This window comes from Amblyraja radiata, chromosome 41, assembly GCF_010909765.2.
Source record: "Amblyraja radiata isolate CabotCenter1 chromosome 41, sAmbRad1.1.pri, whole genome shotgun sequence".
NCBI classification, from domain to species: Eukaryota; Metazoa; Chordata; class Chondrichthyes; order Rajiformes; family Rajidae; genus Amblyraja; species Amblyraja radiata.
This window is the reverse complement of record NC_045996.1, coordinates 12,734,513-12,760,191: the sequence shown is the minus strand read 5'-3', so window position 1 is coordinate 12,760,191 and position 25,679 is coordinate 12,734,513. Positions and strand designations below refer to the sequence as shown.

The 25,679-nt window shown below is 45.1% G+C and overlaps 1 protein-coding gene and 1 pseudogene across 1 annotated transcript in view; one reads left to right on the top strand and one right to left on the bottom strand.

The window, feature by feature from the left end:
* Positions 1-2,951: 2,951 nt before the first annotated feature.
* The window catches only part of ap2s1 (adaptor related protein complex 2 subunit sigma 1), a 36,261-nt gene continuing 13,533 nt past the window's right edge, over positions 2,952-25,679 (bottom strand). Inside the window, exons 3-5 of the mRNA XM_033014542.1 lie at positions 14,807-14,920; positions 8,331-8,390; positions 2,952-3,218 (exon numbers count right to left, since the gene is read on the bottom strand). Of these exons, the coding sequence (XP_032870433.1) occupies positions 3,117-3,218; positions 8,331-8,390; positions 14,807-14,920 (276 nt within the window). The 3' untranslated portion in view covers positions 2,952-3,116. The remainder of the gene's footprint in view (positions 3,219-8,330; positions 8,391-14,806; positions 14,921-25,679) is intronic.
* LOC116967926 lies at positions 15,122-15,236 on the top strand (annotated as a pseudogene).

Here is a 25,679-nt window from a genome sequence, read left to right as displayed (position 1 = left end):
CTATTAGTGAGATGAGCTGGAAGGATTTCCATTGCTGCAGTTATCCGTAAATCCAGGAGCTTTGTTGCTAATTAACATTTGTGTGCAACTAGTCGACAGTTAGTCGTGCCACTATTGTTCAGAGACCTGATCATTGGATTAAAGCAAATTGCTTCTACAGTGGGTCCCCTTGTACATTTCTGTAAGTACTTTTATTACGAGGAGCAATTATCACACACCGTATTTCCTATTTTAGTTGGGGGGGGAAGGGGGTTAGAAAGTGGGAATTAAAAAATAACCAGACATGCATGTGATAATTATATATAAAATACTGTCCTCCACAATGCAAGATAAACACAACATCTGTCCAGATGTCTAGGGAGGAACTGCAGATGCTGGTTTACACTGAAGATGGGACACAAAATGCTGAGTAATTCAGAGGTACAGGCAGCGTCTCTGGAGAGAAGGAATGGGTGACGTTTTGGATCGAGACCCTTCTTCAGACTGAGAGTCAGGGGAGAGGGACTAGAGATATGGCAGGGTCCTTCCCTCCAGAGATGCTGCCTGTCCCACTGAGCTACTCCAGCACTGTGTGTCTATCTTCGCTGTAAACCAGCATCTGCATTTCCTTCAATGTAATACTGCTTACTAAATTCTGGCTGTTCTGCTGAGTTACTCCAGCATTTTGTGTCTACATTCTGGCCATGTGCATCCATTAAACTATCTGATGGGGGAGAAAATGAAACGAGAGTCAGATATAGTTCTGGAAATTTCCCATCCTTAAAATATAGAACTAAATTATCAATGTAAGACTGAATGTCTTACTCCTGTCTTCCCCTCTACTGTTATATATTTTTGGGCCATAGAATTGAAAGGCAATGGACTTGTGCCTGTGTAGTGTATAATATACACGGACATTGAGCTTCAGATACAGCAATCTGAGTTCCCTGCCAAAGATGTTTTGGTAATAAACTCTTTGACAGCAGCAACTAGAAGTAACAATGATTCTGGGGGCAAATAACTTGGTTTCCTCAAACCAAGGTGAAGCCAAACATATCTACACAGAAAAAGGTGCAGAAGTCAAAAATATGTTGGCTTTTCCGTGATGTCACTGGTGATCCTACACTACATGTTTAAGAAGGAACTGCAGATGCTGGAAAAATCGAAGGTAGACAAAAATGCTGGAGAAACTCAGCAGATGAGGCAGCATCTATGGAGAGAAGGAAAAGGTGACGTTTCGGATCGAGACCCTTCTTCAGAACATCACCTTTTCTTACACAACATGTTGGTACTTTGATCACCACGACATTTCAAATGAGATTCCTTTTGCAAGAAACTCTGTTCAAATTTGGTCCCATCACTAGTATGTTGGAGATAGACACAAAATGCTGGAATAATTCACAGGGTTAGGCAGCATCTCTGGAATCTCTTGCCCAGAGTAGGCAAATCGAGGACCAGAGAACATAGGTTTAAGGTGGAGATGAAAAGATTTAATAGGAATCTGGGGGGTTGTAACTTTTTCACACAAAGGGTGGTGGGTGTATGGAACACCAGAGGAGGTAGTTGAGGCAGGGACTATCGCAACGTTTAAGAAACAGTTAGACAGGTACATGGATAGGACAGGTTTGGAGGAATATGGGCCAAATGCTGGCAGGTGGGACTAGTGCATGTTGGCCGGTGTGGGCAAGTTGGGCCAAAGGGCCTGTTTCCACGTTATATGACTCTGACTCTAAATGGAATAGATGACATTTCGGATCAAGCCCCTTGTTCAGACTCAGATCTTACCCGAAACGTAACCCATCCACAGTCTCCAGAGATGCTGCCTGTCCCGCTGAGTTACTCCAGCATTTTGTGTCTATCTTTGGTGTAAACCAGCACCTGCAGTTCCTCCTACCAGTGTGTTGGTGTTGGTGTGAATGACTTGAGATGCTGTCTGCAGCCACGGGAAAATGGGCAGTTGTAACAGAGGATAGAATATAAAAAATGCCATGTTGCTTTTACGTTAATTTCTAATTAATTAACACCAGCTTTTAATTAATTAACACACATTTACGTTCTACCAGGGACTCCTCAATCTGGTGCTTGGTCCATATAAGGGGCAATGTAGTGTATTTATATATGCACTGTATTTTAGACTTATTGAGCTGGCTTGCTCAAAATAAAGTATTAACAGAAACAAAGAACAGCGGATGCTGGTTTACACAAAAGGGCACAAAGTGTTGGAGTAACTCAGTGGGTCAGGCAGCATGTCTGGAGAACATGGAGAGGTGACGTTTCACAGCTAGGTATTAGAACCATGACTGTTCGCAACTATTTATTCCTTTTGGGCTCCATCTCGAGCCTTTGTCAAAGCAGCATCTCTGGTGATGTGTGAGAAAAAACTGCAGATGCTGGATAAAATCGAGACACAAAATGCTGGAGTATCTCAGCGGGTGAGGTAGAATCTATGGAGAGAAGGAAATAGGCAACGTTTCGGGTCGAGACCTTTCTTCTGACTGTTCCCCCCATTCTTCTTGAATGGGGGATCAGTACAGGATGGATGGGGGGGGGGGGGGGATCTGCGCAGGATGAATGGGGGAGACCCGAAACGCCACCCATTCCTTCTCTCCCTAGATGCTGCCTCACCCGCTGAGTTACTCCAGCATGTTGTGTGTATCTCTGGTGACGTTTCAAGTTGTGGCCCTTCTTCGGACTCCGAGTCCCGATCTGAAACATCACCTACCCACGGTCTCCAGAGATGCTGCTTGACCCGCTGCATTACTCCAGAACCCTGTGTCCTTTGGAATGAAGTATTGCCTGGTTCTGAGGTCAACTTGTCGGGGCTGTGTTCAAAATCCAGGAATGTATGGGGGATCCCGATTAATCAGTAGTCAAGACAGCCAGAAGCACGGGAGTGGTGTACGACCAGATTAACTTGTGACAGAGATGTTGAAGATGGGCTAAGTGGTCATCGTCCTGCAGTTACCGGTCAACTTCATTGTTCCCTGTAGTTTCCATTCATTCCTCTCTCTCTCATTCTCACACACACGCACACACACACACACGCACACACACAAGTAACTCACACCTACACACTTGCACCAGTGGAGCTTGAGTAGAGATAGCTGCTATCTGTCGCTGAAGCATCCTTTTGTACTTCACTCCAAGGACTGTAACATCAGCAGCTGCTTCAACACCTTGGTCTGGCTCGTTTCTCTGATCTCTCCCGCTAGGAACATCTCATCCACCACAGTGTATACCTGCAAGGGTGAAACAAGAGACAGTGGGCACATCATTACATGGAGATGTAGAAATAATCACATCAGCGCCTCACTCTCCACCACGATCTCTACAAAATATTTACAACACAGAAACTGGCCGTTTCAGCCCAACTGGCCCCTGCTGATTTACTAAGACTAAGACTTTGGAGAAACAGCGCGGAAACGGAGAGATAGACATAGAAAAAAATAGGTGCAGGAGTAGGCCATTCGGCCCTTCAAGCCTGCACCGCCATTCAATATGATTATGGCTGATCATCCAACTCAGTATCCGGCCCAGTCCACTCCGACCATCGACCACCCCGTACACTAACACTATCCTACACACTATTTGCAATTTTTACCAAAACCAATTAACCTACAAACCTGTGTTTAAGAAGGAACTGCAGATGCTGGAAAATCGAAGGTAGACAAAAGTGCTGGAGAAACTCAGCGGGTGAGGCAGCATCTATGGAGCGAAGGAAATAGGCAACGTTTCGTCCCGAAACGTTGCCTATTTCCTTCGCTCCATAGATGCTGCCTCACCCGCTGAGTTTCTCCAGCACTTTTGTCAACCTACAAACCTGTACGTCTTTGGAGTGTGGGAGGAAACTGGGGCACTCGGAGAAAACGGTGGCGCAGCGGTAGAGTTCCTGCCTTACAGCGAATGCAGCGCCGGAGACCCGGGTTCAATCCCGACCACGGGTGCTGTCTGTACGGAGTTTGTACGTTCTCCCCGTGACCTGCGTGGGTTTTCTCCGAGATCTTCGGTTTCCTCCCACACTCCAAAGACGTACAGGTTTGTAGGTTAATTGGTTTGGTAAATGTAAAAATTGTCCCTAGTGGGTGTAGGATAGTGTTAGTGTGCGGGGATCGCTCGAAATTACTCGCAATACTACAAAAGCGATCTGACCAGCGCCTTAAAAAGTCTCAGGATTATATTCCTGTTTTTGTATTCTGGTCATCGAAATAAAAGCGAAAATTGCATTTGCCTTCCATACAGGATAGCATGCAAAGGGCTGGACAGATTGTTATGGGCTTGGACACACTAGAGGCAGGAAACATGTTCCCGGTGTCGGGGGAGTCCAGAACCAGAGGCCACAGTTTAAGAATAAGGAGTAAGCCATTTAGAACGGAGACGAGGAAACACTTTTTCTAACAGAGAGTGGTGAGCCTGTGGAATTCTCTGCCTCAGAGGGCGGTGGAGGCAGGTTCTCTGGATGCTTTCAAGAGAGAGCTAGATAGGTCTCTTAAAAATAGCGGAGTCAGGGGATATGGGGAGAAGGCAGGAACGGGGTACTGATTGGGGATGATCACATTGAATGGCGGTGCTGGCTCGAAGGGCCAAATGGCCTGCTCCTGCACCTATTGTCTAATGTCATGCAAAACAAAGCTTCCCACAGTACTTCGGGATGCTTAAATTTCGATGTCACTTGTCCTCTAAGTAACCGGACGGATTTTCAGACCACAGTACCCAAGTAAGTGAAGTCAACTTAGCCACGATCTCCTTCTGCCTCCTCATCAGCAACCCTGGACTCCTAGACTGAACCTAGGATTACTGCGCTGCATGTCATTTAGTATTTACCCCAGATGAGATTGTTACCCACTGAGACCAACAGTCGTCATCAGTATTCTGTTAAAGCACCGAACAACACAGTTCTTCATTGGTAACGCACAGCATCAGCAGGTCAATTTTCCTATAATGCTCCTTAACCCCCATGCTCCTGCCCCAATACAAAGGTCCTCGTTGATTTTTAGATAGATTTAATAACTGGTTGTTCTGTCAAAGGGCAGTATGGCATTTTTCCACAGGCAGTGATAAATGATAAGAGCACAGCATAGGTATGGGAAGTGGCAAATTAAGCCCTCAGGGATACAATTATGTGGCTCTCAAACTAGCTCAAGTTGAGGCTTAATGATGTGACGAAGAATTCAGTGAAGGTGCATATGAAACTTGTTTAATAAAATGCAGGCAATATTATCAATTGTAGGTTTTGTCATTCAAACAGGATATGGAGGACATACATTGAGCCATGTACAACTTATATACAATGTTGGTAATAACAGGTAACCACGGGAGCTATTTCAGACAATGAGAGAAATATAGTTCCCCATGTTGTGGGAGTCCAGAACTAGGGGGTCACACAGTTTAAGAATAAGGGGTAGGCCATTTAGGATTGAGATGAGGAAGAACTTCTTCACCCAGAGAGTTGTGAATCTGTGGAATTCTCTGCCACAGAAGGCAGTGGAAGCCAATTCGCTGGATGTTTTCAAGGGAGAGTTAGATTTAGCTCTTAGGGCTTAGGGATATGGGGAGAAGGCAGGCACGGGTTATTGATTGGGGACGATCAGCCATGATCGCAATGAATGGCGGTGCTGGCTTGAAGGCCCGAATTGCCTCATCCTGCACCTATTTTCTACGTTTCTAACGGAATCAAGGAATATGTGGGAAAAGCAGAAAAGGGGAATTGATTTTAGATGATCAGCCATGATCATATTGAATGGCGGTGCTGGCTCGAAGGGTCAAATGGCCTACTCCGGCACCTATTTTTTAATGTTAGACATGTGAGGAATAGATCGGGTAGATGCACAGAGTCTCTTGCCCAGAGTAGGGGTATTGAGAACCAGAGGGCATAGGTTTCAGGTAAAGGGGGGAAAGGAAAGATTTAATAAGAACACAAGGGCAATTTTGTTCAAACCAAGCTGTTTGAATGACAATGAAAGGCATTCTATTCTATTCTTCTAGGGGTAATTTTTTCCACACAAAGGGTGGTGGGTGAATGGACCGAGCTACTGATGGAGGTAGTTGAGGCAGAGACTAATGCAACATTTAAGAAACATTTAGACAGATGCATGGATAGGATAGGTTTAGAGGGATATGGGCCAAACGCAGGCAGGTGGAACTATAGACAATAGACAATAGGTGCAGGAGTAGGCCATTCGGCCCTTCGAGCCAGCACCGCCATTCAATATGATCATGGCTGATCTAGTGTAGATGGGCACAAAATACTGGAGTAACTCAGTGGGACAGGCAGCAACTCTGGAGACGGAATGGGTGACGTTTTGGGTCGAGACCCTTCCTTAGATGGAACATGTATGTCGGTGAGGGCAAGTTGGGCTGAAGAGCCTGTTTCCACACTGTATGACTATGATTCCATGAATTAAAGCAGAGATAACTAAATCTTTCATTCCTGCATCCCATTTCACAGACATTTGTTGTTGTTTTTTCCTGGGCTCACATTCTATTCTCCCCTATAATTAGAAAGGATGGAACAAATACTATTTGCTTTAATAACTGTGTCTCCACCAAACTTCACCACACCTTTTTCAGGGGTTGGTAAGGAACATTCCTCCACGCCTTGGCACAGCAGTAATTGTACAGCTCAAGGCAATGCAGGTATTCGAGTCTGTTACTGATTTCATGGGACATAGCGGCCTCATCCGACGCCTGGCAGGAACAAGTTGGGGAGCCAGCCCATCAACTCGTCCCACCTCTGCCTTAGCTCTTGTGTATGCCCCAGCTGAGTACTGCGCACCCGTATGGAGTAGAAGCAAACATACTAGCCTGGTAGATACGAGCATGAACAGCACCTTGCGAACCATCACTGGGTTCCTTCAACCTACTCCAGTCGAGCAGCTCAGGGCCTGGCAGACATTGATGCAGAGACAACCTGGCTGCTCATCTCCCGGCTTGAGATCTACCATAGAAACATAGACAATAGGTGCAGGAGTAGGCCATTCGGCCCTTCGAGCCTGCACCGCCATTTAATATGATCATGGCTGATCATCCAACTCAGTATCCCATACCTGCCTTCTCTCCATAACCCCTGATCCCTTTAGCCACAAGGGCCACATCTAACTCCCTCTTAAATATAGCCAATGAACTGTGGCCTCAACTACCCTCTGTGGCAGAGAATTCCACAGATTCACCACTCTCTGTGTGAAATTTGTTTTCTCATCTCGGTCCTAAAAGACTTCCCTCTAATCCTTAAACTGTGACCCCTAGTTCTGGACTTCCCCAACATCAGGAACAATCTTCCTGCATCTAGCCTGTCCAACCCCTTAGGTTTATGTTTTATTCGCAAGAAGAAGAAGACTGATATCAGAAGATACCAGCTTGCAACCAAAACGGTCCTTAAATAACATCGCAATAGCCGACTGTGCCAGTTTATTCAGTTGGGCTACACGGATACGTTAAATAAATTATCCGCCATAGGTTTCCTGCATCCAAATCTGAATGCTAGGAAGAATAATATTTGGTTATGTAATGTGTCAATGTTGTTTTCCCAACATTTTCCATGGCGACTGTCTCTCTGAAGTTGCAAGGTTTTATGTTTTATCATTTTAGGCAAATGTTGACCAACCCCATGTGTAGAAAGGTAGGCAAAAATGCTGGGGAAACTCAGCGGGTGAGGCAGCATCTATGGAGCGAAGGAATAGGTGACGTTTCGGGTCGAGACCCTTCTTCAGATTCTTATTATTATATATGTAACTTTATAACTATAGTGCTGACTCTTGGCGCCAGCAAACTCTGGGTTCGATCCTAACCTACAGTGCTGTCTGAGTGGGGTTTGCACGTTCGAGTTGTTTTCCTCTGATTTATCTGATCGGCTTTGGATCGGGAGGTAAAATGGCCATTTTAATTTGCCCCCTGAGAGCGTAGGTGGATTGATTTGCAGAATTCACCAATGAGCCAACCACGGAAGGATGCCGTGTTTTTACCAAAACCAATTAACCTACAAACCTGTGTTTAAGAAGGAACTGCAGATGCTGGAAAATCGAAGGTAGACAAAAATACTGGAAAAACACAGCGGGTGCAGCAGCATCTATGGAGCGAAGGAAATAGGCAACGTTTCGTGCCGAAACGTTGCCTATTTCCTTCGCTCCATAGATGCTGCTGCACCCACTGAGTTTCTCCAGCATTTTTGTCTACCAAGGAAGGCTGACAACAGGGCAAAGGAAAACCAAAAGAATCAAGAGGCCAAATAATCGCAGCCATTTTTCTTATTCTGAACAACTATTTTCCCGAGTGGGGGAAATATGAGCCGAGCCAACAGAGCTTTCAAATCTCAGCAACAAATACACAAGGTTGTTTCGTTTGACAAACTGATTTACCTTGTAGAAGTTGAAGACAAGATCTAATTCACAGACATTATGGAAATATTCATTCAAAACCTGCAATGAGATGGAGACAGAAGATAAAATAAAGTTACCAACATTTTACAATACACTTTCTTTATAAAACGCTCGATCTGGGACCATTTAATTTTAAACCAGCTGAAGGAAATAAGCAATAATTACATTAGGAAAAAAACATCCAGGGCTACAAAGCACAGGGATCCTGAAAGCCTGCTTTTGTTTATCTTTCTGAGAATTACACATATAATTTCCGTAAGTTATCTGAAATTTTACTGGAACCATTCAACAGGTTGTGATATGCTTGATGAAAATCTACAAAATGCATCTACAATAAAAGCAGAAAATGCTGAAAACGCTGAATAAGTCAGGCAGCCTTGTGCAAAAGGAGAAATAGAATCACGTTTCAGGCCTGGGACACTTTGTCATATCTGTTTTTTTTATTACATACACAATATATGTTAAATTTCAAGATTTGAAGAGTAATATCTGTAATATTGGAATGTCTGAAAGGTTCTTTTTGTGGCGCAGCTGGAAGAGTTGCAGCAGCAGAGACCCAGAGTGAAATTACATTAGCATGTTTACACATGCGGGGCGCCATTTCCAAAGTCCGGTACGCCCGAGCGCCCAGGTTCAATCCTGACCTCGGGTGCTGTTCGTGTGGAGTTTGCACGTTCTCCTTGTCTCCACGTGGGTTTCCTCCCACATCCTAAATTCGTGCAGCATTGTAGGTTAATACTCAGTTGTAAAAAATAATTGCCCCGAACGTGAATGTGAAAATGGGAAAATATAGAACGTGTGTGAAGGGTCGGCATGGGCTCGTTGGGCCGAAGGGCCTGTTTCCATGCTGTATTTCCAAAACCACAATAGCTGCTTCTTTCAAAAACTTTCAACTAACAGCTTGTATGACAGATGATGCTCCCCTCAACTCTCGTAAGTTTTCTGCATTTTATTTGATGCTTCTCTCAATATTTTGCTCCTGTTCTGTCCACACTTTAAATGTTCTTGTCATTTACACATGCATCCAGTGAGATGAAACTGCACCACAATGTTATCTACCCTCAACAGAAACCACAGAACACCCGATTATACTCAGCCTAGTTCGCCGACAGCAAACCTTGAGCTTTTCAAAACCTAAGACGACTGTCCCCTAAGCAATGCTGAACAATATAATTAAATTACTTTATCAGCTTTTCCTCAGAGCCAGAGAGTCCCATATCATGGGAGGCACAGTGGCACTGCAGTAGGACAAAAGGACAAAGGACATTTATTGTCACATACACCAATAGGTGTAGTGAAATTTGAGTTGCCATTGCAGCACACCAATAAAAATAAAACACAACATTAAAGAAGAATTTAACATTAACCCAGAACAAGGGGTCACACAGTTTAAGGATAAGGGGGAAATCTTTTAGGACCGAGATGAGGAAAACATTTTTCACACAGAGAGTGGTGAATCTCTGGAATTCTCTGCCACAGAAGGCAGTTGAGGCCACAGTTCATTGGCTATATTTAAGAGGGAGTTAGATGTGGCCCTTGTGGCTAAAGGGATCAGGGGGTATGGAGAGAAGGCAGGTACAGGATACTGAGTTGGATGATCATCCATGATCATATTGAATGGCGGTGCAGGGCTGAAGGGCCGAATGGCCTACACCTGCACCTATTTTCTATGTTTCTATTATGTTTGTGTGGAGTTTGCACGTTCTCCCTGTCACCACGTGGTTTTCCTCCCACATCCTAAATTCGTGCAGCCTTGTAGGCAAATTCTCTGTTGTCTCCACACAAACACAATGGTTCCCACTGTGAGGGAAGGCAGCAAAGTCCAATCCTCTTCCTCTTGTTCACCCTTGCAGCGCCAGAGACCCGGGTTCGATCCAGATTTTGGCTGCCATCTGTACGGACTTATGTATTTTTTCTCAGTAACTGCGTGGGATTTCTCCGGGTGCTCCGGTTTCCTCCCACATTCCAAAGACGTGCGGGTGGGTAGGATAATTGGCTTCTGTAAATTGTCCCCAGTGTGTAGGATAGAACAATTGTTGGTTGGCGCGGACACCGTGGGCCGAAGGGTTTGTTTCCATGTTGTACAGGAGCAAAAGATAAGTTGATGGGGGAAGGAGAAGAGGGAAGGTTACACCATCCACTGTCTTTTGGGGGTTTAGTTTGTGGAGGAACTCAGCAGGTGGAACAGCTTTTGTGAGAGGGGAAAGAAATGTCTGTGTTTCGGGTCAAGACTAAGGAAACACTTTGAATGCCAAATGTTCCAGACACTATTTTCTTATGTCTGGTGCCACAGTGGCACAGCAGTAAAGTTGCCGCCTTGCAGAGCTTACAGTGCCAGAGACCCAGGTTCAATCCCAACTACAGCTGCTGTCTGAACGGAGTTTGTACGTTCTCCCCATGACCACGTGGGTATATTCCGAGTTCTTCGGTTTCCTCCCACACTCTAAAGACATACAAGTTTGTAGGTAATTGGCTTGGTATACATATAAATTGTCAGTAGTGTGTGTCCCATAGTATTAGTGCACGCTGTATCTCTAAACTAAACTAAACTAAAAATGAACTCCATAGGGGCTAGTGGAATCAAGGGATATGGGGAGAAGGCAGGCTCGGGTTATTGATTGGGGACGATCAGCCACGATCACAATGAATCTTAGAATAAAGGGGAGGTCGTTTAAGACTGAGATGAGAAAAATCTTTTTCACCCAGAGAGTTGTGAATTTATGGAATTCCCTGCCACAGAGGGCAGTGGAGGCCAAGTCACTGGATGGATTTAAGAGAGAGTTAGATAGAGCTCTAGGGGCTAGTGGAGTCAAGGGATATGGGGAGAAGGCAGGCACGGGGTATTGAGAGGGGACGATCAGCCATGATCACAATGAATGGTAGTGCTGGCTCGAATGTTTCTATGTCTCTTTTTGGTATGCATGCAGAACCTACAACTCAATCACAACCCATGGCTACTGCATTAAGTATAACACACTGACCAATGTATTGGGTGCTGCAATGTTTTACAAAGAGCTTTCATTGTGTTTCCAAAGTTCCTTCAGCATATTCATCACTTGAGCACCTCGTATGAAGGGAATAAAAATCAAGCTTTTCAGTGTTAGAAATCTATTTTAACAAACTGGCACTCTGGACGAGTTGTGGAAAGGGGCTGAAACCAAAACAGAAACTCATTAGTGCGCCACATTTGTAGTTTTCACAAGGATTAGATTCCTAGAATTATGTAGTAAAAGAGGTCATCCATCCAACATTCCTGAGCCAGCTCTTTTAAAGAACGGCACAAAGTGCTGGAGTAACTCAGCGGATCACGCAGCATCTCAAGAGAACATGGATAGATGATAATAGACAATAGACAATAGGTGCAGGAGTAGGCCATTCGGGCCTTCGAGCCAGCACCGCCATTCAATGTGATCATGGCTGATCATCCCCAATCAGTTCCTGCCTTCTCCCCATATCCCCTGACTCCGCTATTTTTAAGAGCCCTTTCTAGCTCTCTCTTGAAAGCATCCAGAGAACCTGCCTCCACTGAGGCAGAGAATTCCACAGACTCACCACTCTCTGTGAGAAAAAGTGTTTCCTCGTCTCCGTTCTAAATGGCTTACTCCTTATTCTTAAACTGTGTGGCCCCTGGTTCTGGACTCCCCCAACATCGGGAACATGTTTCCTGCCTCTATCGTGTCCAAACCCTTTACAATCTTAGATGTTTCAATGATATTCCCTCTCATCCTTCTAAACTCCAGTGTACAAGCCCAGCTGCTCCATTCTCTCAGCATGATGGCTCGGGTTGGGATCCTTCTTCAGACTGACTGTGTGTGGGGGGGATTGGGGGGGGGGGGGGGGTGAGAGAAAGCTGTAAGAGAACAGGGGCAGGCCAAAAGCATAGACAGATAGGTGGATACATATGGTTTGATGGGCATATGGTTGGACAAGGGCCTGAGATGAAAAGAGAAAAAGTTGTGAGACTCACAGGATATAGAGGGGGAAATTAGCAAGACACCAAGAGGGTCTCGACCCGAAACATCACCCATTCCTTCTCTCCAGAGATGCTGCCTGACCCGCTGAGTTACTCCAGCATTTTGTGTCAATCTTCTAATTGGCAATTAATGATTCAATGGTTCCTTGATTATCACATATGCACAACACGGTGAAATTCTTTTGCACAACCCACAAATGCGCAGTCGCCATATTTGGGTGCCGTTTGGAAAGAAAAAGAGAAAAGTCTGAGATCGCTGGGCCTTTCTCGTTCTTCCTGGTCTTCGTTCTTGGCCGGCCGCAGGGTCCGATCTTGCACGGCTCTGCGACGCCCGCTGGGAGCTTCCATTTTAATTAACTAACTCCCACTGGATAAACTGAGAACAGGAGAACCGCCTCACCTAGACACCCAGGACATACACTAAAAAAAATGTTACTGTTGCATTACTGCTATCTTTGAAAATGTATCCCATTGTGAGTTGGCATCTTTAGCTGCAAGCCGTGGGGCAGATGTAGGATATCACTTTCTTCAAGATGATAGAAAAATGTACACAAGTTTAAAATATTCTGTGTTTAAGAAGGAACTGCAGATGCTGGAAAATGGAAGGTACACAAAAATGCTGGAGAAACTCAGCGGGTGCAGCAGCATCTATGGAGCGAAGGAAATAGGCAACGTTTCGGGTCGATACCCTGTTCTGCGTTGTTTTTATTAGCTCAAGCAGTGCACACCTAGGGTCATAGCATGGAAACAAGCCCTTCAGCCCAACCTGCCCACACCGACCAACATGCCCCATCTACACTAATCCCATCTGCCTGCATTGGCCTATATATCCCACTAAATTCTTGCTATTGAGGGAGTGCAGCGTAATTCTTGCTATTGAGGGAGTGCAGCGTAGGTTTACAAGGTTAATTCCCGGGATGGCGGGACTGTCATATGCTGAGTGAATGGAGCAGCTGGGCTTGTACACTCTGGAGTTTAGAAGGATGAGAGGGTATCTCATTGAAACATATAAGATTGTTAAGGGCTTGGACATGCTAGAGGCAGGAAACATGTTCCCGGTGTTGGGGGAGTCCAGAACCAGGGGCCACAGTTTAAGAATAAGGAGTAAGCCATTTAGAACGGAAATACTTTTTCTCACAGAGAGTGGTGAGTCTGTGGAATTCTCTGCCTCAGAGGGTGGTGGAGGTAGGTTGTCTAAATGCTTTCAAGAGAGAGCTAGATAGGGCTCTTAAAGATAGCGGAGTCAGGGGATATGGGGAGAAGGCAGGAACGGGATACTGATTGGGGATGATCAGCCATGATCGCATTGAATGGCGGTGCTGGCTCGAAGTGCCAAATGGCCTACTCCTGCACCTATTGTCTTTTGTCTATATACCTGTTCTATCCATGTGCCTGTCTAAACGTTGCGATAGTCCCTGCCTCAACTACCTCCTGCGGCAGCTCGTGTTATACACCCGCCACCCTTTGTGTTGCATAAGTGGTATTGCTGATTTGTCTTAAAAGCCCAACCTTGGTGACATCCCGTCTGCCACTGGATACAGAAGCACAATTACTAAAAGGGAGGAAGCAAGCAATTACAAACTTCCTAGGAAATTAGAAGCCTTTTGTATAAATTCACTGCTTGCACAGACTTCCGACCCAAACTGGAGCTTTTTTGTCACCCCATTCAAGTGACCACTCTTCATGTACAAAAGGGCACAAAGTGCTGGAGCAACTCAGTGGGTCAGGCAGCATCTCTGGAGAACAGGAATAGGTGACGGTCTGAAGAAGGGTCTCGACCCGAAACGTCACATTCCTTCTCTCCATAGATGCTGCCTCACCTGCTGTGTTACTCCAGCATTCTGAGACTGAAGAAGGTCCATCTGTCTCCTCAGATCCTGGTGAACTTCTACCGCTGCACCATCGAGAGCATCCTTACCAACTGTATCACAGTATGGTATGGCAACTGCTCTGTCTCCGACCGGAAGGCATTGCAGAGGGTGGTGAAAATTGCCCAACGCATCACCGGTTCCTCGCTCCCCTCCATTGAGTCTGTCCAAAGTAAGCGTTGTCTGCGGAGGGCGCTCAGCATTGCCAGGGACTGCTCTCACCCCAACCATGGACTGTTTACCCTCCTACCATCCGGGAGGCGCTACAGGTCTCTCCGTTGCCGGACCAGCAGGTCCAGGAACAGCTTCTTCCCTGCGGCTGTCACTCTACTCAAAACTGTACCTCGGTGACTGCCAATCACCCCCCCCCCCCTCCGGACACTCCTCCCACAGGAAAAACACTATGACTGTATGCATGTAAATAGATTTATTTATTGAAATCATATTCTATGTCGCTCTTCCAGGGAGATGCTAACTGCAATTCGTTGTCTCTGTAATGTACACTGACAATGACAATTAAAGTTGAATCTGAATCTGAATCTGAATCTACCTTCGATTTTATCCGGCATCTGCAGTTCTTTCTCACACATTCCCCAACCACAATCACCGCTTACCTCCACAAAATTGTGGATAGCTTCCAGATAGACCAGGTTGTTGTCATTGACGTCCACGCAAATGCAGAAGTAGAGGCCAGCGTAGCGTCGGTAGATTATCTTGAAGTTTCGAAACTGCAAATGGAGTAGAAGAAATCATCAAAGAAAATGAAGTCTGGTGAACTGTGAACACACTTTGAAATACCTCATGGGCTCTGCAGGGCACACTAAAAGCAATGTGAAAGATGCTATATAAAGGTGAAAATTCTTTCCTTTATAAGTAGAAAGGAGGGATTCTTCTCTGGAGAATAATTGGATATTATGAACCAATATTTTATTTTGTATAAAAGGAGAGGTTAGCACTCCCCTTGATAAGGATGGACGAGGCCCTAGTGGCCTTGCAATACACAAATGGCTAAGGCATTGCCATCTAATTCAGCCATGATCACATTGAATGGCAGTGCTGGCTCGAAGGGCCGAATGGCCTACTCCTGCACCTATTGTCTATTGTCTATAATTAGGGCAGCCCGGTAGAGCTACTGCCTCATAGCGGGTTCTATCCTGACCACGGGCGCTGTCTCTACGGAGTTTGTGTGCGTTCTCCCCGAGACCTGCGTGGGTTTTCTACGAGATCTTTGGTTTCCTCCCACACTCCAAAGACGTACAGGTTTGTAGGTTAATTGGCTTGGTATGAATGTAATATTGCCCCTAGTGTGTGTGTAGGGTAGTATAAATGTGTGGGGATCGCTTGCAGGCTCAGTGGTAAACGCTGTAAATACTCAGCTGTCATGCAGCATTTATGGAGTTAATGTTACAGATTAAAGACCTTCCAATCAAAGGCTTTCCACCATAAATGTTAACGGTCTCTCCCCCCTCCATGAACTCCACATGGCCTGTTAAGTATTTGCAGCATTTCTTTACCCTTTAGAGTTCAACATTTTTATCTTCTGTGTGTGTGTGTGTGTACACGGGCATCAAATAAGGCAGTTCATAGGGATTCTGAGGTCCAAGTCCATATCTGCCTGAAACTGGCTACAAAAGTAGATAGGAATGGTAAAGAAGGCATATGATATGTTTGCCTTCATCAATCAGGGCATTGAGTGTAAAGGGCCTGTCCCACTTGGCAATTTTTTCGGCAACTGCCGGAGTCATTCAAGATTCAAGAATCTTGTCATGTTTATTGTCATTTGTCCCTGATAGGACAATGAAATTCTTTCTTTACTTCAGCACAACAGAACATAGTAGGCATGACTACTCATATCAGTGTCGCCAAAAGATTTTGAACATTTCAAAATCCAGCGGCAACAAAAAACTTTTTGCGACACTTGAAAAAAACCACCGCTCGTCAATACGGTCATTACGCCGCGAATTTTTCGGTGACCTAATACGTCAGTCAAAGATGCCGGCAGTCGCCGAAAAAAATCGCCAAGTGGAACAGGCCCTTAAGAGTCTGGAAGTCACGTTGCAGCTTTATTAAACTTTAGCTGGGAAGCATGTTGGAGTATTGGCGTATTGGAGTTTTTTTGGGGGTTTATTAAATTGCTGGGTTTTTTTCCCTTTTTCCTTCTGCCCACAATATTTAATATGTAAAAGAATATGTGATTCTGTTCCATTCTGTTTGTTTGTTTGTTTGTTTGTCTTTTTGCACAGAGTCCACGAGCATTGCCACTTTTCATTTCACTGCACATCTCGTATGTGTATGTGACGAATAAACTTGACTTGACTTGGCTGCAGGTCTGGTCACTCCCATTATCGGGAGGATGTGGAAGCTTTCGAGATGGGGCAAAAAAGGCTTACCAGAATGCTGCGCGGATTAGATTATATATTATCTTTAAGGAGAGGTTGGACAAACATGGGTTGTTTTCTCTGGAGTGTCCGAGGTTGAGAAAAATATATAACATTAGGGGAGGCAAGATGGGGTCGACAGTCAGAACATTTTCCCTGGGTAGAAATGTCAAAGACAGAGGTTTAAGATCAGAGGAGGAAAGTTAAAAGAAGTGTGCAGGGCAAGCACTTTTTTGGTTACACAGAGAGAGTGGAAGGTGCCTTGAATGTGTTGCATGGGGTTGTGGTGGGAACAAAAGGCAGAGGCGTTTAAGAGGCTTTTAGATAGGTGCATGGATATGAATGAATGAATGAAGGTACACAAAATTGCTGGGGAAACTCAGTGGTTGCAGCAGCATCTATGGAGCGAAGGAAATAGGCGACGTTTCGGGCCGAAACCCTTCTTCAGACTCAATGAATGTATATGTTTATTGGCCAAGTATTCACATACAATGAATTTGCCTTGGTGCTCCGCCCGCAAGTGACAACATGACATACAGTGACAGTTAGGTATGACACATAAGCTGGGAACGGACAGGGGATATGGACCACATGCAAGCCGAGATCAACTTAACATCATGATCGACACAGACATTGTGGACTAAAGAGCCTGTTCCTGTGCTGTAGTGTGTTATGTTCTTTGGAAGGCATGGATTTGGTGTAAATATAATGATTCTCCCTGGGCCAATATCTTACCTCGCCTGCCAAATTAGGAAATCTGTTGACATCTACAGTGTAGACTCACACCAGGTACTGTCAGCAAGTGTGGAATAATTGATACCAAATGTGGCTCAGGAAGCATTGTTACATCTGAACTCGTGGAGCCCACAGTAGATGAAACATTAAACCCAGTGGAAATGGGATCTCTAGGTGTCCTTCATTGAAAAAGAACGTGCTGGTCCGAGTGAGGCCACATGCAAACTGGAGGAACAGCATCTCATAATCCACTTGGGTATCTTACAACCTAATGGTATGAACATTGTTTCTCCAATTTTTGGTAATTAACCTTCAAACAACTCCCCCCCCCCCCTTCTTTTCCCTGTACCCCCCCTGGATTTGCACCCATTTCTTCCATTCCCCATCGTCCCATCTATATTCCTTCCTCTGGCAACACAATTCTTCTTCACACTTCTCTTCTCATCTCACACTTTTTAATCTTCTCATCTCTCGCCTTTGCCCAACCATCTGCCTATCAACCCCCCTCCTCTCACCTGTATCCACCTATCACTCACCAGACTATCCTGCCCCCCACTTCTCTTCCAGCTTTCCTCCCCCCACCACAATCAGTCTGAAGCATGGTTGAAACATCACCGATTCATGTTCTCCAGAGATGTTGCCTGACTGCTGAGGTACTCCAGCACCTTGTGTCTATTTTTGCCTGTCATACAAATTGCCATATTGTTGAGCCTATTTTTAGGAACCTAACAAAGGTACATACCACATACAGTATTGTGTTCGCGTATGCATGTATGTATGCCAAAAAGGTTTAGAACCACTGGGCTAAAGCCAGCAGAGATCAATAAGCTAATGCCTTACTACATTGTCAGAAATATGAGAAAATATCAAGTCAAGTCAAGTCAAGTTTATTCGTCACATTCACATACGAGATGTGCAGTGAAATGAAAAGTGGCAATGCTCGCGGACTATAACAGAATGTAACAGAATCACATATTCTTTTTCATATTAAATATTGTGGGCGGATGGAAAAAGGGAAAAAACAGCAATTTTTAAAAAAAGCAGCAGAGTGGTACAGTAAAGTTAGTCCCTGGTGAGATAGGAGTTTACAGTCCTAATGGTCTCTTGGAAGAAACTCCTTCTCAACCTCTCCATTCCCACAGCATGGCAACGGAGGCGTTTGCCTGACCGTAGCAGCTGGAACAGTCCGTTGCTGGGGTGGAAGGGGTCTCCCATGATTTTATTGGCTCTGGAGTTGCACCTCCTGATGTATAGTTCCTGCAGGGGGGGGGCAAGTGAAGTTCGGCCGAACGCACTACTCTCTGCAGAGCCTTCTTGTCCTGGGCAGAGCAGTTCCCAAACCAGATTGTAATATTTATGAGGTAGAAAGAGGCGTATAGTCTCTCCCCTCCTCTCCTTGGGAAGGGAAGTTAAGCAGAGGTGAAGGAGAAGAAATCCACGAGGGCTTTATAGCAGATTATAATTGATTCTATCCTTACCCCTAAAGCATGCAGTTTTGAGCTTCATTCAGCAGCTGATTTTTCCCTTCGTAGCCCAGGGACACTGAAGCCTACCTTGGGTCTCATCTGCTGCCTTGGGGAAGAATACCCATGGAGGCAACTGAACCCAATTTGTTTCTGGGCCCATCCAGATGCCTCACAATTGGACCAGATGGTACAATGCTCCACCATGCCATCAGCTTTCTGACTTCTGATTCCTGTTTAACCGTTCACAATATGTGATGGAAAAAAACAGGTCAGATCCACAATCCATGTCATTTCTCTCCATCTGGAGTATTATGTGTTTTTTTCGTCTCCCTTTTTGCTGAATCAGTTTCTGGAGTGGAAATAGCATTATGCATTTCCTTCATGATTCATTAGCAGCCAGTCAGTCCCGAGTCTGTGCCAGCAGCAATCACCACGCACCATTCTCTACTCTATTCTCCTCGCCCAGTCATATGTTAAGGCAGGCAAGGAAGCTGTCAGTGCCCTGTGTTGAAACATAGAAAATAGGTGCAGGAGTAGGCCATTCGGCCCTTCGGCCCTTCGAGCCTGCACCACCATTCAATATGATCATGGCTGATCATCCAACTCAGTATCCTGTACCTGCCTTCTCTCAATACCCCCTGATCCCTTTCGCCACAAGGGCCACATCTAACTCCCTCTTAAATATAGCCAATGAACTGTGGCCTCAACTACCTTCTGTGGCAGAGAATTCCACAGATTCACCACACTTTGTGAATATTTTTTTTCTCATCTCGGTCCTAAAAGACTTCCCCCTTATCCTTAAACTGTGACCCCTTGTTCTGGACTTCCCCAACATCGGGAACAATCTTCCTGCATCTAGTCTGTCCAACCCCTTAAGAATTTTGTAAGTTTCTATCAGATCCCTCCTCAATCTTCTAAATTCTAGCGAGTACAAGCCGAGTCTATCCAGTTTTTCTTCATATGAAAGTCCTGTCTATTGCTGAATCAGAGCGGCTAAATGATCATGCAGGTGGAAAGGGACAGGAGGAGGGAAAACCCCCCTATGTCAAGGGTTGGGGGAGGCGACAGTAATAGTGAACGACAATGTGACCAAGTGCAATCTGGAAATCACCATTCATGGTGCAGGGATGCAAAACCTTTTTTGCTGGTATTCCTTACAATTTGAGTTTGAGTTCAGTTTATTGTCACGTGTACCGAGGTACAATGAAAAGCTTTCACTGCGTGCTAACCAGTCAGCGGAAAGACAATATATGATTGCAACCGAGCCGTCCACAGTGTACAGATACATGACAAAGGGAATAACATGAATAACGCTTAGTGCAAGCTGAAGTCAAGTAAAGTCCGATCAAAGATCTCCAATAAGGTAGATAGTACTGCTATCAGGACTGCTCTCCAGTTGGTAGGATGGTTCGGTTTCCTGATAACTGTTTTGAAGAAATTGTCCCTGAATCTGGAAGTGTGCGTTTTCACGCTATACCTTTTGTCCGATGGGAGAAGGGGGTGCGACTCATCCTTGATTATGTCGGTGGCCTTGCCGAGGTAGCGTGAGGTGCAAATGGAGTCAGCGGAAGGGAGGTTGGTCAGCCTTTTCATACTGTGGGTGCCAAAGTTTATGGTGAGGGGGTAGGAGAATGGGGTCGGGAGGGAAAGATACATCGTCATGAATAAGTAGTGTAGTAGACACGATGGGCTGAATGGCCTAATTCTGCTCCTGTGACGTACGAACTTATGATGCCCCCCTCCCATTCCCCATCCGACCTATGTCCTGGGTCTCCTCCATGGCCAGAGTGAGCAACACCGGAAATTGGAGGAACAGCACCTCATATTCCGCTTGGGGAGTCTGCATCCTGCGGGCATGAACATTGAATTCTCCCAATTTTGTTAGCCCTTGCTGTCTCCTCCCCTTCCTCAGGCCTCGGGCTGTCTCCTCCCATCCCCCTGCCCTCGGGCTCCTCCTCCTCCTTTTTCCTTTCTTCTCCCCTCCACCCCCCATCAGTCTGAAGAAGGGTTTCGGCCCGAAACGTTGCCTATTTCCTTCGCTCCATAGATGCTGCTGCACCCGCTGAGTTTCTCCAGCATTTTTGTCTACCTTATGATGCCAGTGACCTGGTTCACTAGCTGCCACAACGACTTTGACTCATTGCCAGAAGACAGAGTGGATGTAGGCTTGTTCTTTGTTTAACTGTCATTGTGGATCCTAGCTGGGCAATAATATGATTGTTCCACAATATCACTAATGTGGGTATATCTAGAGGGAGTTGGACAGGACACTCAACCCTGATAACTACAGTTATACCTCCCAGAAGCATATTGGTGGTAGCTAAGCATGGACACTGTCCACATAGTTGAATATTGGCATTCACTGTTAATAGCCACTTGGGCAAAGTACCAATGTGCCATTACTATCCTTGGAACAGGTATCCCATTGAGGGCTTTAGGACAGGAAGGAATACAAATGATGTTACTGGCATAATAAGAAAAGTCTTGCTGCCAACACGCTGATTCAATGCAGTGTGAAAATCTAAACATTCTATGAATTGTACAAAAATGTGCTGAGCCAAACCTAGTTTAACAGCAGAAGGATGGAGTGAGGGAATGCTAATCTATGCATCAACTAGCTTTTTTTCAATCTTGTTTGATCTTACGTCCTTTAGTTCAATTATTTTTTTTAAGTTATTGCCCACCCTCGATATTTCTGGCTCAGCGCAGTTGCTGGGACAAATAGGGAGACAGTTTCCAGACTGGCTTTGTATTCCAAGATGGCAGGGCAGCTGTTTTGCCAGTTATTTAGCTCAGACCTGCTATCCGCAGGTTGGCACACCTATCAGGACCACCTGGAATGACTTCAATTGAAAAATATCTTTAAAAATCTGGATACGAGTGTTGCTGACAAAATGTCCACTGCTGATCCTTTGAATTTCAATTGCCTCAGAGGGCAACTAATCGGTGAATTACTTTGCTAGGAGTATGCAGTCACAGAGTTCTCGAGACCTGGTGAGGTCAGCAGCTTTCCTTGTTGAAAGTGAACCAGTGGACTTGTTTGCTGGTCTGGTAGTTTCATACTTTAGAGATACAGCATGGAAACAGGCCCCTCTTACCACCGAGTTCGCGCAGCGCAACAATCACCCCCTCGCAGGTGATAGACTTCTGACCATATATATATAAGCACTATAAACCCACCGACTCCCATGGCTATCTAGACTACTCTTCTTCCCACCCTGCTTCCTGTGAGGACTCCATCCCCTACTCCCAATTCCTCCGTCTACGCCGTATCTGCTCCCAGGAGTAGGTGTTCCACACCAGGGCATCGGAAATGACCTCATTCTTCAGGAAACGGGGGTTCCCCTCCCCTACTATAGATGAGGCTCTCACCAGGGTCTCTTCCATACCCCGTAACACTGCTTTCTCTCCCCATCCCCCCACTCGTAACAAGGGCAGAGTCCCCCTAGTCCTCACCTTTCACCCCACTAGACGTCACATACAACAAATAGTCCTCCGTCATTTTTGTCACCTCCAACGTGACCCCACCACTTGCCACATCTTCCCATCCAGCACTTTTGTCCACCCGCTCACACTGGTTCTGTTATCCAAGTTTTGCACCCTACACACTAAGGGCAGTTTACAGAGGCCAATTGACCTACAAACCTGCATGTCTTTGGAATGTAAAAGGAAACTGGAGCACCGTGGCCGGTCACAGGGAGAAGGTACAAACTCTGTACAGACAGCACCCGTGGCCAGGATCGAACCCGGGTCTCTGCCTCTGTAAGGCAGCAACTCTACCGCTGTGCCGCTCTAAATTCTGGAGTAAAAAGTAGTCAAATTTAAACTCCATGGTTGTTACAGTTTGATTTGAACATTGATTTAAGCTTTTCGAATGCTCTCCTTCATGAACTAAGCTGCCAAAACTACAATAGGATTGAACGGGTGTAAATCTCATATATTGGCCACGTTGTATTACTCGCATCACTCATGCCTTGAAGTTTGTCATGTGGAGTCTGAAATGAAAACCGTTATTGTTGATTTAACCATTATCCATAGATGACCAGGATATATATTTGTTTTGAATTAATGGGCTTAAAGTGGCTGCTTTAGTAGTTTTTGATGGATTTAGCTTTAATGAGAACACTACAAAACATTAATATCAGTCATTTGAGAGACATAAACTATCGGGGAAAAGGATTAGAGTTTATTTTGCAACATAGATAAGAGACCCTGGATGATATAAAAACCGCTATATTCCCCTGATGACAAAGGGCTGGGGTATTCTTGATTTGTTTACCATATGGTGCGGTATTTAGTTCCATAGATTTGCGGAGCCTCACCTTTTAGCTGTCCTCAATGATACGAGTGCTTTCTAATAGCACAGGCTACGTAAAATCACATCTCGGAAGACACTTGAGCTGACTGATTGTAGGCTTCTGAGTGCCCAACATAAATCCCATCACCAAGAGGAGAGAAAATAGCAGATTTTTTTTTTTTTTTTTAAAAAGCAGAAGTGGATCTTAATTCACCTCTCATACTGTGTTTAGCTCACTGGTACTACAGTACAAACTGTAGTGTATGCTTTTATAAAATGGACACTAAAAACTGCCAGTACAAAAGGATTAATAAAGCACATCTAGCATCTATGGAGTAAACAAAATGGTGAACGAACAGCAAGGCAGCATCGGGCTAATCGGAGCAGTGTGTGAAACTAATGACCCAAAGGCAATCAAGTTATATGTTAGGTATGTCTCCACAGAGTTAAACCAGCATTATTCATACATCAGTGTCACCACTTTGAAATATTTCCTACCAAGGCTATGGATGGGCAGATATTGCAGTCCGAGGGGTAGTTTTTCTGGATGTTGGTCTCCATTTTTAAACAACAGACTATCAGCCTTGGCATCAGGGCTATTTGGTCAGCCATTTTCATTATAATGCACCAATATAGGGAACCCTAAAATAAGTTGGAACGTTAATTCTCCCATTCTAACGGGGGATGGCCCTTGTGTGAATTAACGATTTTCCGCTTAAATACTCAGTAGTATTTGCCAACTGAGTACACTGCGTTTCTTTTCCCCTTTGATGATGACTTCACTGTCTGCTGTTAAGTAACCCGAAAAAGGTTTGATGCTCATTAGTTGATCTCAGTTGTGGTAGCAAATGGAGGTGTTACACTTGACTCAAGAGCCCAAGGGGCCAGGGTTGGTTCGGAGCCCGGGGCACAAAGGTGGACGTGCAAGGAGAGGGATGCCGGTTCGCAGGTCCGAGGGAAGGCGGCGGCTGGAGGCCCGCGGCCACAGCAGCCTGGGACTCGCCTGGAACGGGCACCGCTCATAATACCCAGAGCGTGGATTGGGAATGGCGTTAAAACATGGCGCCTCTTGCATGTGGGATCAGTAGACTTTTTCCATACAATTTGCTAAATCGGGGATGTGCTTAGATATGGCAATACTCTACTGGATTGTTTGTAAGAAAATAATTTAATTGTGCGTTTGCACTTTGCACGTGGCAATCCAAGCACCATTCAACCATTAAGTGATCACTGGAGGTAGGTGATCTCCCGACTCTCAGCCTGAAGAAGGGTCTCAACCCGAAACGTCACCAATTCCTTTTCTCCGGAGATGCTGTCTGACCTGATGAGTTACTCCAGGTTTTTGTGTCTATCTTCGACAATATGAGAGTCTTGCTAAAGAGGGTTCACTGTTAAAGTTTGTATGAGGAAAGGATTTGAAGGAATAGCTTGTCATAAATTGCACCATCACGCCAAGCATTTGAATGATAACCTGAGGGATAAGCTATCCAAGGACCATGCCTGCAGGATAAGAATGAAGTCAATTGGGTTAAAAAACAAGCTTCAAATCTAAAGCAATGGATTGCTATCCCTCACAGGAGTGATTTTAGTCAGCAATGGCCTGGTTCAACCTGTACTACATCATGAGAGAAATAGATCGGGTAGATGCACAGAGACTCTTGCACAGAGTAGGTGAATCGAGGTTTAAGGTGAAGGGGAAAAGATTTAATAGGAATCTGAGGGATAATTTTTTCTTTTGGCAATGCCATGAAACTAAAGATTGGCAAACCTTAACATAGTTTGCGTTTATCATCATGTTAGTCAAATTATATTGACGACATATGCATGTCTGTATATAAATGTTCATGTGTCTGATAATATAAGGGATATAATGTAATGGATGCAAGCATAACACTAATTTTATATTTGCAGATGGAGAATTACATACTGGTGTAGTTTTAGAGATACAGCGCGGAAACAGGCCTTTCGGCCCACCGAGTCCGCACCAACCAGTGATCTCGAAACACTACCCTACACACACTGGGGACAATTTACACTTATACCAAGCCAATTAACCTACAAACCTGTGCATCTTTGGAGTGTGGGAGGAAACCGAAGATTGCGGAGAAAACCCAGTGGTCACGGGGAGAACGTACACACCAAAGATCCTATAGTGGAGCAAGATAGACCACTCCTGCTAAATGCAATGGGCTGACGTGTAGTACGCAACGGAACAGAACGTGGGCCTTTTTTTCATCCATTTCGTAACTTGACCCGACTCGCTGTGTAATCAACGTTGCGGGGGAACAGTTTGTGTTAATAAATTAAAATTCTGAAAATGAGGAGAAGATTTTTACCAAAAGAACTTCTATTTTTACGAGGATGTTTCCGTAACCGGCTTCCGTCTCCGCACTATTATCCTAAGGGATCTTTGGTGCAGAGACAGAAGCCGGTTACGGAAATGGGGCCGAAAATTACCCATGAATTTGCCCATCACCGTACTACGTCTTTTTGGTAGAGTGGACTATCTTGCTCGCTATAGGATCTTTGGTACACACTCCGTACAGACAGCACTCGTAGTCGGGATCAAACCCGGGTCTCTGGTGCAGCAAGCGCTGTAAGGCAGCAACTC